Source organism: Pezoporus wallicus, unplaced genomic scaffold (assembly GCF_028554395.1).
Source record: "Pezoporus wallicus isolate ANWC-B61680 ecotype Strahan unplaced genomic scaffold, APGP_CSIRO_Pwel_v1 contig_5552, whole genome shotgun sequence".
NCBI classification, from domain to species: Eukaryota; Metazoa; Chordata; class Aves; order Psittaciformes; family Psittacidae; genus Pezoporus; species Pezoporus wallicus.
In genome coordinates this window covers 2,072,829-2,090,351 of record NW_026640754.1, presented here as the reverse complement: position 1 = coordinate 2,090,351, position 17,523 = coordinate 2,072,829, and the positions used below count along the sequence as shown (strand labels likewise).

The 17,523-nt window shown below is 41.5% G+C and overlaps 1 protein-coding gene across 7 annotated transcripts in view; it reads left to right on the top strand.

Annotated features, from left to right (window-relative positions):
• Positions 1-14,840, top strand: part of MTUS1 (microtubule associated scaffold protein 1) — an 87,687-nt gene extending 72,847 nt beyond the window's left edge. For 6 of the 7 annotated variants that reach the window (XM_057420258.1, XM_057420257.1, XM_057420255.1 and 3 more), the window contains 7 exons: positions 7,174-7,388; positions 7,927-8,032; positions 8,998-9,071; positions 9,176-9,271; positions 11,783-11,899; positions 13,212-13,309; positions 14,154-14,840. In XM_057420258.1, the coding sequence (XP_057276241.1) occupies positions 7,174-7,388; positions 7,927-8,032; positions 8,998-9,071; positions 9,176-9,271; positions 11,783-11,899; positions 13,212-13,309; positions 14,154-14,370 (923 nt within the window). In that variant the 3' untranslated portion in view covers positions 14,371-14,840. The remainder of the gene's footprint in view (positions 1-7,173; positions 7,389-7,926; positions 8,033-8,997; positions 9,072-9,175; positions 9,272-11,782; positions 11,900-13,211; positions 13,310-14,153) is intronic. The other variant, XM_057420259.1, reaches the window with a different exon arrangement.
• Positions 14,841-17,523: the final 2,683 nt, after the last annotated feature.

Here is a 17,523-nt window from a genome sequence, read left to right as displayed (position 1 = left end):
GAAGCACCTGGCTTACTGCTCTGCAGTAGTTTCAGGCAGGTTTTGGTAGGGGTGGCTTTGAAAGAGCTTGGCCTTCTACTGCCATTTCATCACTCTGTCCTGCCCTGTGCCAGCACTGCTGCCTCGGCAGCTGTGCGCCCAGCTGTGTGGTGAGCTGCCTGGGGACCTGACCCAGCTGAGAACTGGTGGCTTGAAGTGTTGTTTTGCTAAAGCTGCCTTGGCCTGGCGCAGAGTGGGGCTAGAGGAGCACTGGTGTTGGAGCAGGAGAAGGGGGAGAAGCAGCAGGGTGAAGGGTTGTGTCCCCTGTCATCTGCAGCCAGCACTTCTTCCACCCTGAAGTGATGACAGAACTAGAGTCTTAATGTGGAAACAGGCTTCTTGCATTCCTGCAAACTTGTGCTGTAAACATTATAAACTAGATTTATTTTTTTATGTACATACACGTGACTTTCTGGGTAAACCCATTTATTTACCTTCTAATGAAAATGACTTCACAAGGGTTGCTATATAGCAAGAAGCTCTTTATCCTTTCATGTGCATCTTCAGTATGATTTTTCCTTTATCAGTCTAGGTACTATGTTTAGTATTCACCAGGAAAGGGAAAATTCAGCATAGATGGGCAGACCAGATAGGGTTTGGGGTTTTTGTTTGTTTTGAAAGCTTAGTTCTTTCTAAGGGTGCCTCACTCTTAAATGAGCTTCCTTCAAACTTGTTACCTTCTAGCTTTGATTAACAGCCTGCAGAGCTTTTATGCGGGACTCCTGACACAAGAATATGCCGTTCAGTAGCTAGATAACTAGAAAACAACCCCCATCTAATGCAACAGAGCTTGATGGATGTGTGATGCCTGAGTGCACAGAGCTGTCAGCCAGGGATGCTGGCTGTTCTGCTGCTGGACGAGGTCATCAGCTGTTCCCCTCACGGAGCGCATCTTACTGGGTAAGCTCCGCAAGAGCATTGGAATGGCAGCCTTGGGCTCACTTCCTTTGTGAGCTTTCCAGACCGTGGTTTCAGCAAAGCATTTATCTTCATGCAGCTCCTTTGTCTTAACCACGTCACATGCCTAGCTTGTCTGTACTTCTCCCCTCAGCTTGTAAAGGGGATTTAATCAGAAAAGACTACACAGGTCTTCAGTTCTGTCTACCTTTAAAAATATGTTTTGGGGTTTTTCAAATTAAAAAACAAAACAAATCCAGCCAGATGCCATTCGTTGACAAGGTGTGAGAAAAGCATTTTGTAAAGATAGCTTTAGCTAAAAATAATGTTTAAATACACACCTGCTAATCAGCTTTTTCTTGCCACTGTTAAATGGATATAGCTGAATGTAAGGTTTTCATGGGGTAATTTGATGGAAGTTCTGTAAATCTTGATTTGCAGTATTATCTAGGCATAGATTGGCTCAGAGTGTACATTTAAAATCTTACTTTGGCTGTGTGGACACTCACACATGTTTCATGGAGCCTTGGCTGCTGTGTTGTCAGTGTCTGCTGGTTTGCAGCTTGGGAACAGGCAGTCTAGAAAGAGGAACCAGGTGTAGAGTGTGTCCTGTGTGTTGCTGAGTAAGAGGATCATGCAGTCGCCCCGCAGCTTGCACCCAGCATGGTCTGGACTCCTCAGTTTCCAAAGCTCCTTGATTTACCTTGCAAAACCAAAGCGGTTTGCTGTCAGGTTGTCTGTTTTGCCTGGTTATTCTGAGTGACCCTTTCTACCAAAATACCTATTTGTATAATGATTTAAATAGGCATTGCAATCCCAGAATCCGCCTTTTGCAGTGACCATGTGGCTGTGCAGAGTGTGGGGTGGATGGTTACCAAGCCCTGCTTTCTGCTCCCGGCAGCTGGAAACGTGTGAGGATTAGCAACAGTAATGGTTTGGGGATAGGCTTTTCCAAAGGAGTTCAAACTCATTAGCAGGCAGGTTCTGAATTTGGGTTTCCTTAACGTCTCCAGCCACAGAGACTGTACTTTGGAGTTTGAATGTGAACACCTGAGAGCCTGGAGTAGGTACAGGTGTCCTGTTTGTCACCTTTGTAATTAAGATGCAGGCTAGTGTGTAAATCATTTCTGGTTACTTGTTTAATTGCGTAAGTAGAAATTGCAAGAGCTGCGTGTTTCTGGGGAGGTACAGAATGACTCCTCTAAACTAATTGTGCTCCACATTGTTTGGGACCCTCTTTGCAACTGCGCTGGATGTGATCCAGCTCAGTGCTGCTATGGAACTACAGGTGTAAAGCTGGCTCAGCATGTGCCTGCCTTGGCCCGCTGAAAATTGCCACTTGTGAGCCTTTTCCACTGGGCTGGAGAGGTTTATGTGTACCCAGTGCAGCCAGCCAAATGCATGACCCCTTTCCCTCCCCTCCGTTTGCTGTTGCCATTCGTAAGCAATATTTTCTTCAAAATATCTTCATGACTTTTTTCATTACTAAATGACCTTTAGAATGTTTTGGAGATGGGGTTAAAGAAGACTGTTGTGTTTTATGGACAGATTGAGTGTGATTTGGTTTTCAGGTTTTGGCAATCCCTAAAAACACCTAATAGTAGGTAGGCATTTCTGTCAATCATTTGAGGCAGGGACTAACTTGCCGCAAGTCATACACTTGCCTGCCTCCTTGGCACTGTAGTGTTTGCAGCATTAGAGGATAGGAGCTTACTTCCCGGCGGGTATGTGAATGTTTCACACAATCATTCAACCATACCCCCTTCACTGTAGCTTACAGCATGCTTTTCTGGTCTACCTGCCTCTTTTCAACTTGACCAAGAACAAAGCCATGAAATGCAGCTTAACATCCTGGAGCATGTTATATTATAGAAGTAACACCAAGAGAAACTTGGTCATAAACTTGAAAGCCTCTTTTGGTAGAAGAATTTCCAATATTGAGAATCTGCCAGAAACATCAATTAATTGCTAGCTAACCAAAGAAAAAAATATGGAGAAGTAAATGAGCCTTTGTGCCTGTAGTAGACTTAGTGATCAGTGGAACATACACAATAGATCTTACAGTGTGAAATAACGAAGAGCAGTAAAGTAACACTGTGCTAAATACTCGATGTTTTCTGGTAATTACCGCTTTTCACATCCCCCACTTCTATTAAAATGCTGCTAGTTTACTGTTCTAGTGACCTCTATTTCAAAATCTCAGACAGTCTAATGGCATTTAATAAATCATAACCAGAGCAGCGAGTGACCTAGACTATTTTATGAAGATAGCTATTGTTTCAAAACAATTTAATTCAGGATTCAAGAAAAAAAAAATCTATTATGGTCTATCCTCTTAAAGCTATGGTTATGATGACCTTTATGGAATTCAAGTTGAAAAATGTTTTTATGTAAGCAGTTTAGCCATAAGGACTGAATTAGATGATGAATGTTTTATAGTTAAAATAAGAAAAACCCCTAAATGTTGTGAGAAGGAGATACTGCACAGTTGTGAGGTCTTGTCTCTTGGCTGCTTCTAGTGAAAATATGAAATGGGTTTCTTGGGAGTACCAAGGTAGCTCTTGCAGTCCTCTCCTTGAGCTGGTGCTGCTGTTAATGCAGTTTGGATCTGCTGCCATTTGCACAACTGCAGGGAGTTGCCATGTGCCTGGTTCTCCACGCTTCTCTTTCGCAGGTGTTTGGTTTTATGGCTTGGCACATGCAGAGCTTTGCAATGAAATGCCCAAGATGCAGGTGGCCACCGTCAGCTACTACAGATGAATGTTAATTTTGCACATCAAAACCAGCATTTCTGATCTGAAGATACGTTATTGCCAAATCTCAGAAACTTCCTCTGATTGCCAGAGGCCGTGGTTCAGTCCCAAAGATGCAGGCTCTTCATTTATAATAAGCAGGTGTTAGGAAGCTTAAAATTACAAATTAATATTGCTCCCTGTTGTAATAACATAGGGAGAGACAGTGTTGTCTGATTGGGAGGAGAGGCTGGGGCAACCAAGCGGGGACAAATATTAATGGCTTTGCTATTTGAGTAACAAAGTAAATCTTGCTTCTGGCTGCTAAGTACTCCATTCCATGTGCTCCATCTTTAAAGCTTAAAACTGCTTAGGGTTACAGATGAGATTGAACAACTTAACGTATAAATGATGGCACATCTCTTCATCTTTATGGCTTGATTTCTCTCTCAAGTCTCTTGGGGTTTTTTTGCTCAAGTTCTGTGGTCTGTTCTGATGCATGGCATAATGCAGGTGTGGAATTGCAGAGAGAAGCACTTTATTAAAGGAAAGGAAGCACAGTAGTTGTGTACAAAAGCTCTGAAGTGTGCCCTTCAGGTGTTTCTGAAGTGAATGAGAAGTTGAAATAGAGATTTTCTGTGTTCTGCTGGAAAAGCACATGTTCCAGTTACAGATTTTTGTTCAAGATCAAGCACCAGTTTAATGAGAAAACTCTTGAGTAGCCATCAAGGTTGGTTAGTCAGGAGTTTTGCAGCATCTCCTTACAGTGGATGAATTGCCAAACTAAGGAATTGTTTTTTTCATGGCTTGTCCCTCTCTTAAGGCAATGTACAGTCATAAAATACATGATTCAGTCTGGAAAATCATGGAGCTGTGCAAAGCATTTGCTGCAGACACCTGAATCTCAAGTACAGGGCAAACGTTGGTTTACAGGATTTCTCATGATTTCAGATTGAACCTGAATCTCAAGTACAGGGCAAACGTTGGTTTACAGGACTTCTCATGATTTCAAATTGACAGTTCCTCAGTGGGTGCTTTTGCTGAAGCTTCACACGTGCAGTTTCTCACACTACCACAACACCAGGGGCTCACTGGTTGTGTGTAGGTTCTGCTCCTTGTGTGGATGGCAGGGAGTCAGGTCAGGTCTTGGGATGTGCAAGGAAGCTTTGGAGCCAGCAGCTCTATGGAGACCAGGCATTGCCCTCCAGATAACACAGCGTTTGACTGCCAGTGCCAGTCTGAAGTTTTTGTTTGCCTTTGTAACATTAGTGTTCTCCTAAATGGGAACTGCAGGCTGGCCCAAGGAGAGCTGATGTGTCTGTTTTCTTTGACAAAGGTGTGGTTTGCTGTTTGCTTTTTCATGAAGTGTTTTGCATCATCTGAAGTTGTGTGTGCTGCTGTTTGAAGATAGGGTGATAGCACATTCTTTTGGCTAAATGGAGGCAAAGGAATGGCCCTGGCTTTACAAATAAAGAATTGGATGCTTGCTTCTTCCTTTGTTGGTTTTAAAGTGGATCATTTGAAGCATTTTGCTACCTTACGGGTTACTGCAGATGAGTCGTAGGAGTTGCCTGCTTCTCAGCTGTACATACTCCTCTTACTGAGCTAGAGAGGGTCAGATGCATTCTGCATGTGGTTGGCTGTGTAATACCTGTTTGGCTCGCTGCCTGGCTCCTTGCAGTGTAAAATAATGTCCCCTACCTATAACGTTTCCTCTTCCCCAAAACCTGACAATGTAGAGTAGTATGTTCAATAACTTTAAGCCAATGCAATGTGATAGAAGTATGAATGCTAATTTTTTTTAGAGATTTGTGGAAGGAGTAAAAATGGCAATAAAACCCTTCCTTGGTGGTGGTATAGGAAATATAGGAAACTGTAATCTGCTTGGCTTGCACAGAATGTTGTGGTACATTTGAGCCCTTAGTTGCATTGTTGCCAGTCATGGGATGAGCAGCTTGGCTTAAATCGGTCCTGATCAGCAGCTCTCTCACACAGACCTAGTGCAGAGCTAAGCCTGCTGTTAAAACTAATTCGGGTAGACACACAGATTGATTCCCATGCAGTCCAGCTCACGCTCTTACACTCTGTAGGTCAACTGCAGGTTCCAGGTGATGGCAGGAGGGCCGAGACGTCTGTAGAGTTTCCTTAAAAGAGAGCGCCAGTATCATTCATCGAGTTACTTGCACTTAATGAGCTGTAGCAAAGAAGCAATCCCACACGTGTGTAACTTAAGGCACTCTGCAGGGGCAGGCTGCTTTCCCTAGAGCCTAGCCCCGTACTGCTTCGAGAATCGGTCCTTGAAGACACTGATTTACATGTTAAGGCTAAGACACAGCTGTGATGAGAACTTGCTGTACTGCCTGTACAAAAATCCTTGAATCTTCCCATGCTTTCACACAGAGTTTATATTTGGACTGTTCAGGCAGCGTGCCAGGCTGCTGTAAAGTACATGTACATGTGACTTGTCCCCTATTTGACTGAAGGTCAAGTTAGCGTTTTAGTTGATTTTTCTCTTAAGTAGACACTCATCTGAGTAATTTATTTTCAACCCAAGTACTCCAGTTTGTATGTAAGCAGTTTTGCATAAGCTCAGTGACCCTATGCTTGTGTTGGAGGTCCTGTTCCACCTTGCTTCCAGGCTTTGGGTGCAGCTGGAACTGCATGAGGCACTTGCTCCAGTCATATTAACCGTAGGAGAAGGACTCTTCCTATTTGGGCCTGTCTGTCTGGAATCAGGAATGCTAAATTTCAAACTCAAAAGTTCCAAGTTACTAACTTCTGTTTTGTCTTGTAATCAGCTGGAGATCTGGGGAGACAAACCAAGGCAGTCGTCTTAACTGGCCTGGGTTAATATAAATGTAAAGAGAACTACATGGCGATTCTTCCTCTTTCTCTTGATGCTCTTGCACTTTCTGCCTGAAACTGTTCTGTATCTCACGTATTTAAATATCTTGGGCACACGCATGTTAGCACGTTTTAGATTGGCAGTTCTGTATTGGGCAGCCCAAGTCAGGCTAGAATTGCTTCTGTGCCACATGTCTGAGAGTAACATGTTGAGTGGATGGTCTTCAGGACATTAAGACTTTCAAATCTAGCTAAGTGGTTTATATATCAAAAAGTGAAGTACTCTGATAAATACGCTTCAGAAATGGGATCAAATTAGGTGAAGTAGCAAATCCAATTAATTTTTTCATTGCAGCACTCCAGTGTCTCGTGAGACATTCATTCCTCTTTGTCATGACAAACCATCACACTTGTGCTTTCTGTGTAAGTTTCTGGCTTAACTAGATTCAATTAATTCTCAGCATAAGAAACACTGAATTCAGTATTTTTGCAGAGATCTTTCCGTGTGTCCTTGGAGGAGGCACTCATTTCATGGATAAATTATGTTCGTTTATGTATAACCATGTTGCTGTGCAGTTTGTATCCTTAATACTTGTAACGAAAATGGTGAAATGAGCATTGAATTTGACCCAATTACTTTTTTCTGTTTTGACATCTCTAGTAACCACTTCTGCAGCTTGTGAGAAATTGGAGAGAGACAGGAATGAACTGCAGGTTGCTTATGAAGGGTTTTTGCAGAAGTTAAATGAGCAACATCACAATGATTTGGCTGAGCTGGAGGAGAGGCTGAAACAGTTTTACACTGCAGAATGTGAGAAACTCCAAAGCATATGCATTGAAGAAGCTGAGAAGTACAAAGCGCAACTCCAAGAGCAGGTTTGTAACCTTCGAAGTAGAAGTGTTCTCTAGCAATTGGCTTTGCTACACAGGAGCCTTCATGGAATGCTGGGCTTGCCAATAATGGAGTTATTTTTATCTAAATTGAAACTCCACTTTGTTGCAGTTATGCACTCATTACTGCACTAAGCTGTCCAGATCTTCAGTTTGTGTTTAAACATGGTAGAGATTCCTTGTGTCCTGCAAGCTTCAGTGGCTTACAGACCTCCACTGGGTATTTGAAGCAGCTTGAGTTTTAAGATTTACAGAAACGCACCTGGCCTGGACCTTGCTTTGCAACAACTCCATGTGCGTGACAGATACATACATCAACCTGTTGGTAGTGGTTAAGTGTAAGGTATTGTTCTCATCTACTGAGTGTTGTATGTGGCTTAGCTTCTTCTGTGATCATCTGTTAAGTGCTTCCTAGGCCATTTAAAATGTAGTCTATGTACTGCATAAAGTCTTAAGGAACAATACTTTAAATGAGGGTTGACACATGTAAGGGGAAATAATCATGTTGTCATGTTGCATGCAGGTGGACAATTTAAATATCACACATGAAAACTTTAAGCTGGAACTTGAAAGGAGCCACTCAGAAAAAGTAGAGGAGCTGAAAAAGGAGTATGAATCCTCTTTTTCAGGCAAGTATTTTGTGTTCAAATATAAATGCTGTAGTACTGCTAGTCACAAGCAGAAATATTCAGGCTTTTCCATCTGTATGTCCACTTCGTTATTCTTGGCAGTCAGCTGTCTTTAAAAACCTTGGCTGAATTCCTTCATTTGGAAATCAGCAAGTCTTATTTTACATACAGAAATAATTGTGACCTGTAGATGAATGGAACTTGGAAAATGGTTTAAGTGTGGCGATGACCTTTTCTGTCAGTAAAAAGTGTCTGAATCGCAGTCTGCTCTCAAGATCTCATGTTAATAAGTAATTGCTCCCACCCCCGAAGTTCTATAAGGAGCACCTCGGAACTGAAATGGAGGATAAGTAGTATTGTGTGCTTTCCAGACTGACTTGGGAATATTGAGAAATACTACACACTATTTACAGTCTACAGGGACAAAGGTGGTTTATCAGGGAGGGTTTGGTGGGTGTGCTCAGTGTTAAATGGTATTGCATCTAATTGATGCTTTCCATCCTCCCTCCAACTCACCTGATAAGCAAGTTTCCAGTGATACTTCTGCATTATCAAAACTGATGATGCTTCCATTGCAGTCAAAGAGCAAACTCCTCTGTATGGCACCTCCAAAATGGGAAAGGAAATGTGTTTCTAGAAGCTTGCAAGAAGATAGTTTCAGCTTTCGCTGTGTTTCCCTTCAGAAACTCAGCTTTTGTTAGATGTGGCTCCTGCTCAGTGCATGCAGCTGAATGCTTTCGAAACTGACACAGTCAGCTAATGAAATAGATATGCAAGGGGCAATCGACAAATGGGAAGCAGCAATAAATCTGATACTTTGTGCATGCTTTGGATGAGTGGATGATAGATGTTCTTCCTGCGCTGTCACTGACTGCATCTGTGCTTATGTGTATTGGCTGGCTTTTCAACAAGAATCTTCATGTCTTACATGGTATTAAAAATCTGAAAAAATGAATTTGTTGCAGAGCTCAAGAGTGCTCATGAATCTGAAAGGAAGTCGCTTGAAGATTCCTTTACGGAGAAGCAGGAATCGCTAGAGGTTTGTTAAGGGTTGGGGTCATTGCAACAGTCTGAAAATGAAGACGCAGTTTGGAGATGTGCACTGAATTTTTGCCCTAACTGTACCCTGTCTTTTCATTGCAGAAAAAAATCGATGAATTAAAATGTGAAAATGACTCTCTGAGTGAGAAGTTGAAATTAGAAGAGCAAAAACAAATAGCCAAAGAAAAAGCCAATCTTGTAAGTCTTGATCTTCAAAAGTAATGCAGATGAGCAGATCTTGCCAGCCCGGGTTTATTTAATACATATGACAGGTTTTGCAATCAGGATTGATGGGGCACCCATACTTCATTTTATGTAGATGGCTTGCAAGCCAAAAGTTTTTCTCAAGCACTACAATGTTGGGTATGAACTTTACCATTACAAATCTGTGAAGCTGTTGGTCAGTGGTATAAGTTATAGCCCAAGTTAAATTGAAGACCTATATGCACAAAGAACCAGAGCTGTATTCTGGCCAGTTGATAAATGTTCTAACAGCGCTATGACCCGTGTGGGCTTATATCACTGTGACAAAACTCTCCTCCTGTACTTAAGTCTTTAATGCATTTATTCAAACATTGGTTCACTTCTGATTTATTCTTCTGGTAAACTTTCATTTCGTCCCCCTTTTCCTCCCAAGGCTGCTGTGTTCTGTGACGCTCTTGGGTCAGCAGTGTGCTCTGAGAGAGGTTTCTCGTGCACTGGGAGTTTGACACAAATGTGCTTCTCTTTCTAGTTACCTGGAAATAACTGGAATACCAGGACTATTGCATATCCCACCAAGAAAAATTCCATACAGAAAAACTCACTTAAAGTGCTTCTAGTAGCAGTTGCCCTAGTTTGCTCTGGAATTTGTATTTTTCCTCTCTAACCACTGATTTTAGCAGCAGGATAGAGCTGCTGCTGTAGGAATCTGCAACCACAGTATGTAGCTATAGTTAGGCAAGATGATACCAAAGAGACCCTGTTGTACACTGTGTTTGGGAGTTTGAACTGTACTCCCTACGCATGCTCGGGTGTTTAATTAAAGGAGTAATAGTCAAGTGCCTTTACACAGCTGCAAATGTACATTGAGACATATCGCAAGCTTGATGCTTCTCTGTGGAAAAATAGAGATTTGACCCAGTATGTTCTTCTGTACTAAACACAAATCCTGCACTACTGAATTCCCATTAGTCCTCTGAAGGCAGAGGTGTTATTTCCAGCTCTCCAGACTTATTTAGTGTCACTGGATATGCCCGGCTTCTTTGCCAAAATCTTACATATGCCTTTCAGTCTCTTTATCAGGCTCTGTGTTCTTCTATGAGTAGCTAATGTGGTGGCTCAAGTTTAACTTTAAAAAGACCATCTTAAGACCACTGGGGCAGAGAAGGGAAGAAAAAAATGAGTTTTGAACATACTGTAAGTTGCATTTAAACTTCTCGCGATCATTTTTTTTTTTTGCTAGCTTCTAGATTCCATGTAAAGCCACAAAAGGGAGGAACAAACTTCAAGTTGTCTGTTTCCTCCTCCAAGGCAGCGCAGCACAGCACACCCTGCCCTCCTCACCTGCGCTGTGCTTCGGAAGTAGGACTTAAACGAGAATCGCTAATGCTAGTCCTCAAAAACAGGCAGGGGAATGAAATGTGTAGGTTATGAGGCCTTGTTTACCAGTGAGAGCTGCTGGCTCTGTGCTTGAGGGACTGTGCCCCACAGAACTGCAGGCACTGCCCTCCCAGTGTTGGGTTTCTGGCACAGCAATGAACCTGTTACTCAATGCAGTACACCAATATTCTTACCCAAATATGCTGAAACAAGTTCTGTTTGTTTTTAAAGATAAACTCAGTTACACAACACACTTGATCACTGCTTGACTTCTCTTTATTCCACTATGTGGAAATGGATTGACACTTGCTGCAGTTCTCTTTATTTCCTAATTTTTGCTTGTGACTTTGCCTTTGCAATGTAGAGAATGTTGTTTACTCTGCAGTGTTTGAATGGGTCCTTACTCTGGAAAAGAATCTGTGAGGAAACCAGATCTGACCCTGCTGTGTCCCCCTCCTCCTCCCAAAAAACAGCAATAAAAAATAGAAAAGAAAGCCCTAGCTTCCTGTATTGTGCAGTACATGGATGTACAGCAGAGCAAGATATTTACGTGCAGTTGCATTGCTGGGCTTTAAGAAGAGTGTAAACCCAAGAATTTTCAATTTCTGCTTATGAACCCAGCTACCTTTGGACTCAAACCAGGGAAAATCAGCTGCAGTTAAGTCCACAGCTCTCAATTTCTGGCGCTTTTTGAACCATTCCCGTATCTGGAAGCTCTTCAAATGTTTACTCGTAATTACTTCTTGGGATGGGTTATGAGTAATATGAAATATATTTTGGAACTCCTAGCCTTAAAGGGAGCCTTGGGGCACTCCTGAAAAACAAGTTTTGCTGTGACAGCTTTAGTGCCTGGCTTTGACTCACAAGGGTTTCCATGTTTGTGTGTGAAGCGTTTTCTGAACAGCACATAAGGAGAACTGCAGCCATCCATCTACACCAAAGGACACACAAAATCAGAGGGGAAAGTGATACCAGATCTTCTTTATTCTAAACTGTTTGACTTGATTTTGCTTAGAACAAGTAACTGTTGTTACAGTATTTATTTTCTTGCCCTTTCTAAATAGCAGAGACACACTTAGATTGTTCTGAAATCCAGGGAACTAAGCAAACTCTGTGTAAATCTTTCAGAAAAACCCACAGATTATGTACCTGGAACAGGAGCTGGAGAGCCTGAAAGCAGTGCTGGAGATCAAGAATGAGAAACTCCACCAGCAGGATATAAAGCTAATGAAGATGGAGAAACTGGTGAGTTTTCCTTGGGGGACCACGTCTGTGTTGTGTTCTGATAATGAACTTGGGCTGGTCAGGCTTATGCACGAAGATTAATTCCTTTGTTTAAAAGGAAACATGAAACAATGATGGGACATGCTTACATTGCATGTTGTACAATTACAACTGTATCAGGCTGTAGGGTAAAGAGGGGGAAAGAATCACCAGATGCTGTAAATGACCTTCTAACCTCTTAAGGCAACTACTGGTTTGGATAAACTATTGCTAGGTTAGTCCAGGGTTATCTGAGAGCCTCTTCCACATGTCCTTTCCTTCTCCTTCATTCCCTAGGGAAAAAAAATCCTTACCTCCTATGTTTGCTTGAGTGGTATGGATAGATTGCACTGTCAGGAAAACATTAACATGGAAATGATACTCATTAAACAAGAAGAGGTCAAATACGAAATGGAATGTTTTAATCTAGAGTTGGTTAGATTAGGACAATCATTTTAGCTGTTATCTTTAAGTTTGGCTGTGTGGATTTGCTCCTGGTCTGTGCATAATTCCACATGAAAATTAACTTTGGGGGCAGAACATGTAATTATTTGGCATGCTCTAGTTTGTGGCAGAACAGGGTCCTTACCCTGGGCAGGGCAGTTAAATGCTGCTGTAATGCTTGCTTAAACAGGATTTTAATGGGGAAGTACAGAAAGACTTTTGGATAAGAAGGAATACATTCATGTCAGTTGTTTGGTATTGCACAGCATCGTTAAGTTGCCCTTGTCTACAGTTCCCAGTAAATCACTAATAAACCTTCATCATCTTTGACAGACTCTGGTCACAGTATAAAAGCCTTTGGACCATCCGACCATTTAATCACTGTTTGTTCCTTTAGACAACATCTTGCAGCAGTGAAGTGGAATCGGGAGAGCAGCCAGGAGAGCTGTTTCCACAGGGTAGCTGTTGAATTTGTCAGATTAGCACATGGGTTCTCAACAGTGTTCTACCTGCAGCAGCTTCTAAAACTGCTGCCTATTCCTGGCAGAGGTGTCTGGAACGTGATGGTTAACTGGTAGATCCCTCATCCAGCCCTCCTTTGCTGACATCTGATCAGCACAAGGGGCAGAATGCCAGTGTTATGAAAGGATCAGGCATGCAGGATCTGTTTGACTGTTACAGAACATGAAGCCACAATAGCAGGTCTGCCTCACATTACTCCAGGCTTTTGCACTTACTGTAACAAGATCTGTAAACTTCAGATTATGAACATCTGTGATAGCTCAGTCACTATCTGTCTTGATGAGTGCAGGTATGGGTTTTGTTTTAAACTGTGACCTTTTTTCCTAAGCTGGAGAACAACACAATCCTAATGGATAAATTAAAGAAGGTTCAACAAGAAAATGAAGAATTAAAAGCTCGGATGGACAAACACATGGAGCTTTCAAGGTGAAAAATATCTGTGGACTTTTAGATGTTGTTGTGAACCAGGAGAAGGTGTTTCTGTGACCAAGAGAAAATTCTGTTTAATTAGTGACTGGGATTTTGTGGCCCTCTGTAGAAGAACACATCCCTTTTCTTCCCCACTTGTATCTCTGCATATGTGCATTCCTATGTAGGAGAACAAGCAGGAACAGATCATAAGGGGTTAAAGGCTTGGTATGTTCTTCAGTGCCCCAAACCAGTATTTTGGGGAAGAAAAGTCTACTCAAAATATAATCTTACCATGGATTGGCTCTTTAAGTATTACAGGCTTGTGAGCTAAACCTGATTTTATTTTTAACCATGTCAGTTGAGTGATGTGTCCCCAGTTTAGATCAGTGAAAAGACCGGTGTGTTTTATTTAGCAATAATAGGAATATCTGACATGCATGAGTCCAAGATCCATCCAACTTCAACTACTGCTTAAATGGATGGGCAAACTCTTCCAGTTTGAAGGAAACTTCAGAAATGCAGCCTCTATGTAAAGCTAAGCCTGCAACAAGACCTGAAGGCTCCAGGATGGCCATTTAAAAAGCTGCTGTCCTTTCAAGTAGAACAAGTCTTGCTTTTTAGATGCTTTTTCTGGCCTTTAAGGATGTTTCTCACTGGGATTTTCTCCTGCTTTCTGCAAGCTACCAGTTTAAATCCAGCAAGGATGAGAACTATAAATCCTCCTTCTAAGGAAGTAAAGTAGTTGTAAGCCAGCCAGGAGTCTATGCAGTTTCAAACATTTCTTTAGCAGTTAAGTTCAGTACTGTAACCTCCGACTTGGGTTTCATGTTCTCGTGCGAATCTTATCTTATGCTTGCAGGCAACTTTCTACAGAGCAAGCTGTTTTACAGGAGTCACTGGAGAAAGAATCAAAAGTGAACAAGCGCTTGTCAATGGAAAATGAAGAACTGCTGTGGAAGTTGCACAATGGTGACCTATGCAGCCCAAGAAAACTCTCTCCCAGTTCTCCATCTGTGCCTCTTCAGTCCCCACGGAATTCTGGTAATTTCTCTAGTCCTACAGTATCACCGAGATGACATCTCTTGAGAGAAAGAGGGGATTGCATTTCAATTGTGATCTGCAGAACCAGTCCTCACTTCAATCACAAGAGCTATATTAGCCAAGTGTGGCAACTAAACATAACTGGAAGCTATTTGGTGCAAAAGTGGTGGTAAGAGCTGGAGAATATGGGAGTAAGACATTCATGTTGCTCTTCCCAAAAGACTTGTTTATGACCTCTATGGACATTGTTGCACAAAGCACTTACAGAGCAAGAAAAGACTTGTTCATTGCCTTTTCACCTAACTATAAGGAAAAGCTCAGGGGCTTAGAGATAAAGATCACCACCTTTATAATATGTTCCTATCATAGACACTTTTTTTAAGGCTGTGTGTATGCGTGTGTGCGTGCGTATGCTGTGTGCAGAATGGATGTAACACACTGTGCGTGTGTCTAATGCTGCCTTCTTTGCTGTGTATGTAATAAAGGATAAAAGCTGAAGACTATACATTGATGTGTACTTCCTTAACGCTGTTGTCAGGATGCGTGCGTTTAGCAGAGAGTACCCTCACCCGGGAATGAGGAGAAACTGCCACTAGTACTTAGGTTAGTTTCCTTCATCTTTCTGGCTTTTGCTCAGTAAGAAAAAGGCCTGAAAAGCTTTGTTAACTGACTCCTTAGTGTCTTGGCTGACCTCAGTATGCAACTCGGATATTTCAAAAACAGACTGAACTGCAGCATGGATTCTCAGTTTAACATCCGTGCACAACTCTGCCATTTACAAGGGGACACTTTTTCCAGCAGTGAATTCCAGCTTACAAGCTCCAAGGCTATAGTCAGAACCATGGATTACCAGTCAAGTTGCAGGTTTAGAAAACTAGATCTCTCATTGTACCTGCTGAAAAGGAATTGCATATTTCCCCAAAACAGCATGTCCACTGCTGAGGCCATCTGCTGAGGATAAACTAGCTATAGATTTGAAAGCCAAAGAGAAAAATGCAATAATTGTCATTAGGTGCATTCTTAAATCAGTTCTCAAGAAGAATCTGAAGTAATTTGTGAGTTCCAATGTATCTGGTAACACACTTTGCCTTTTTAATCATTAGCATTTGTATTAACAACCTTCAGGTTTGGCAAAGTCCACCTCAGGAGAAGAGAGAAGTGACAGCTGTCGATTTAGCTTGCTAATTCTGCCATAACTTCCCTTTTAGATTGGAGTATATCAGTGTGTTGCCAGTTCATGTGGCAAAAGATCCTATGCAAGAGATTCTGTAGAGTAGGGAAAAAAATTGTCCTGGCTGCTGGAACTGGACACTTTTGGAAGTGTCATGTGCTCAGCTTCAGCTTCAACAACGTAATCATGTAGCCTTGCTCTACCCTTGGTCAGACCTGTTTAAGGTGTCTACATCGTACCTACTAAACACAGGTTCAACTTCAAATTAGTTTTACAGAACAGCCTCTTACAAGCTTACAGTAGCTTGAGGTTTACAGCACCACTTCCAGGACCAATGGTACATGACTAGTTAATGGTGTTAGCCAGCTTTGCTAGTAACTGCTCTGGTAAATGGTATCTATCTGCTGAGTTTCCGTCTTTTTCAGTAGCTTGGGGGCAGGAATGAAGGGGGTGGGAAGTGTTTGGGTAACTCAGCTGGAGAACCAGTTCAAAGCATTTTGCCCAAGACTTGAAAATTCTTGGCTAGTAATGAGGAACACAAAGATATAAACAAGACTGTTGTTAGCAGTGCTCATACAGTAAGTAAAACTTGTAATATACTTGTGATTGACTATTTAATCATAAAATTTACTTAATTTTCCCTAATGTGCAAGCTAGGGGTGCCACTGCTATGGAGTATTATGCTCTCTTTTAATCTTCTTTAAGGCACTGTACAATACCACTTTTTAGTGGTGTCAGTACTTACAATGTTTTCTAGGGGTTTCAAATTGAACTATAAAGATCCTCTGCAGGCTACAGCTGGGCTTAAAGTGTATCTTGGAACATTCTTATTTTCTGTGGTCAAAGATTTGATTACATGTATTTGAGCTGAATGCTTAAATAAATTTTTTTGTACCAATTGAAGGGTTTTTCTCCTGCTTCTGTTAATCACAGGATCTTTAAGTAAGGAGGAAGAACGTTCCTTCAAGTACTACAAACTCTTAGTACCTGCTCATCATAGCAGAACACCAATAGTGACGCTTCACTGAACAAATTACTAATGTTCAGCTAAAAACATTCACAGAAAAATTTAACTCTACCCTTGCAACTCTTTATGTAGGCAGAGGTTACACAGAGCTTGCTTGTGATTATTAGCAACTCACTTTCAGCTGGGTTTTTAAAAAAGGACAGACAATGCAGGTAATATTACAGAATGAAGCAATAGTAAAACACTTGAGTACAGTTGGCTTAATGTGCATCTGCCTGTAAAGGCATCCTAGAGGACTCATGTTACTAAAATGCTCACCTTATTGAGGTTATGTGAGAGAAGTCAAATAGAGTTTAGCAGTCTACAGGTCATGTCACAAGAACAGCTGTCTAGCCAGACGTAAGAACTTTATTTTCTTGGTTGCAATGTTACTGCCTCAAAGGAAACATGCAAGGAGATTGCATATTAATGTTTGAAGATCAAATACAGTGTGCCCCTTCATGTAACAGCAGAGGAAAGCTTATCTTACCTCCTAGTACAGAAAAGTGTGTCATAGTAAATAACACCAAGACTGGTAATTTGTTGATAGTTTTCCTCTGCAATACAGGAGCTTCTTCACTTCTAAACTTCTTGCAAGTAGAATCTTTAATGGTCTAACAAAGAAATGAAGAATCCTTTTCTACAGGAATCAGACTACAGAAATAGACGCTTAGTGGTTCTTCTGTTGGTTCAGAAGAATTAAATAGTTATGTTCACCTGTAAGCACAGTTTCAGTATTTTTCCCTAAGTATTAATACGTCAAGCTTTAACTTAAATACTGTGTGTTAACAAAGGCTTTGTTTGATCCAGTAACTTGTACATGGTTTTTTGTTAATTTCTTTCGCATAAAGTTTCCTTCAAGGAAAAGCTAGAAACCAGCTGCCATAAATATATGCCAAAGGTCTAGTGCTAGTTATGCAAGTAAGTGATTATCTTCAGGTACTAAGCCTTAACTAGTAGTTCCCACTGTAATACTACATTTCAAAGGAAGTAAGTCACATTTATATCTGT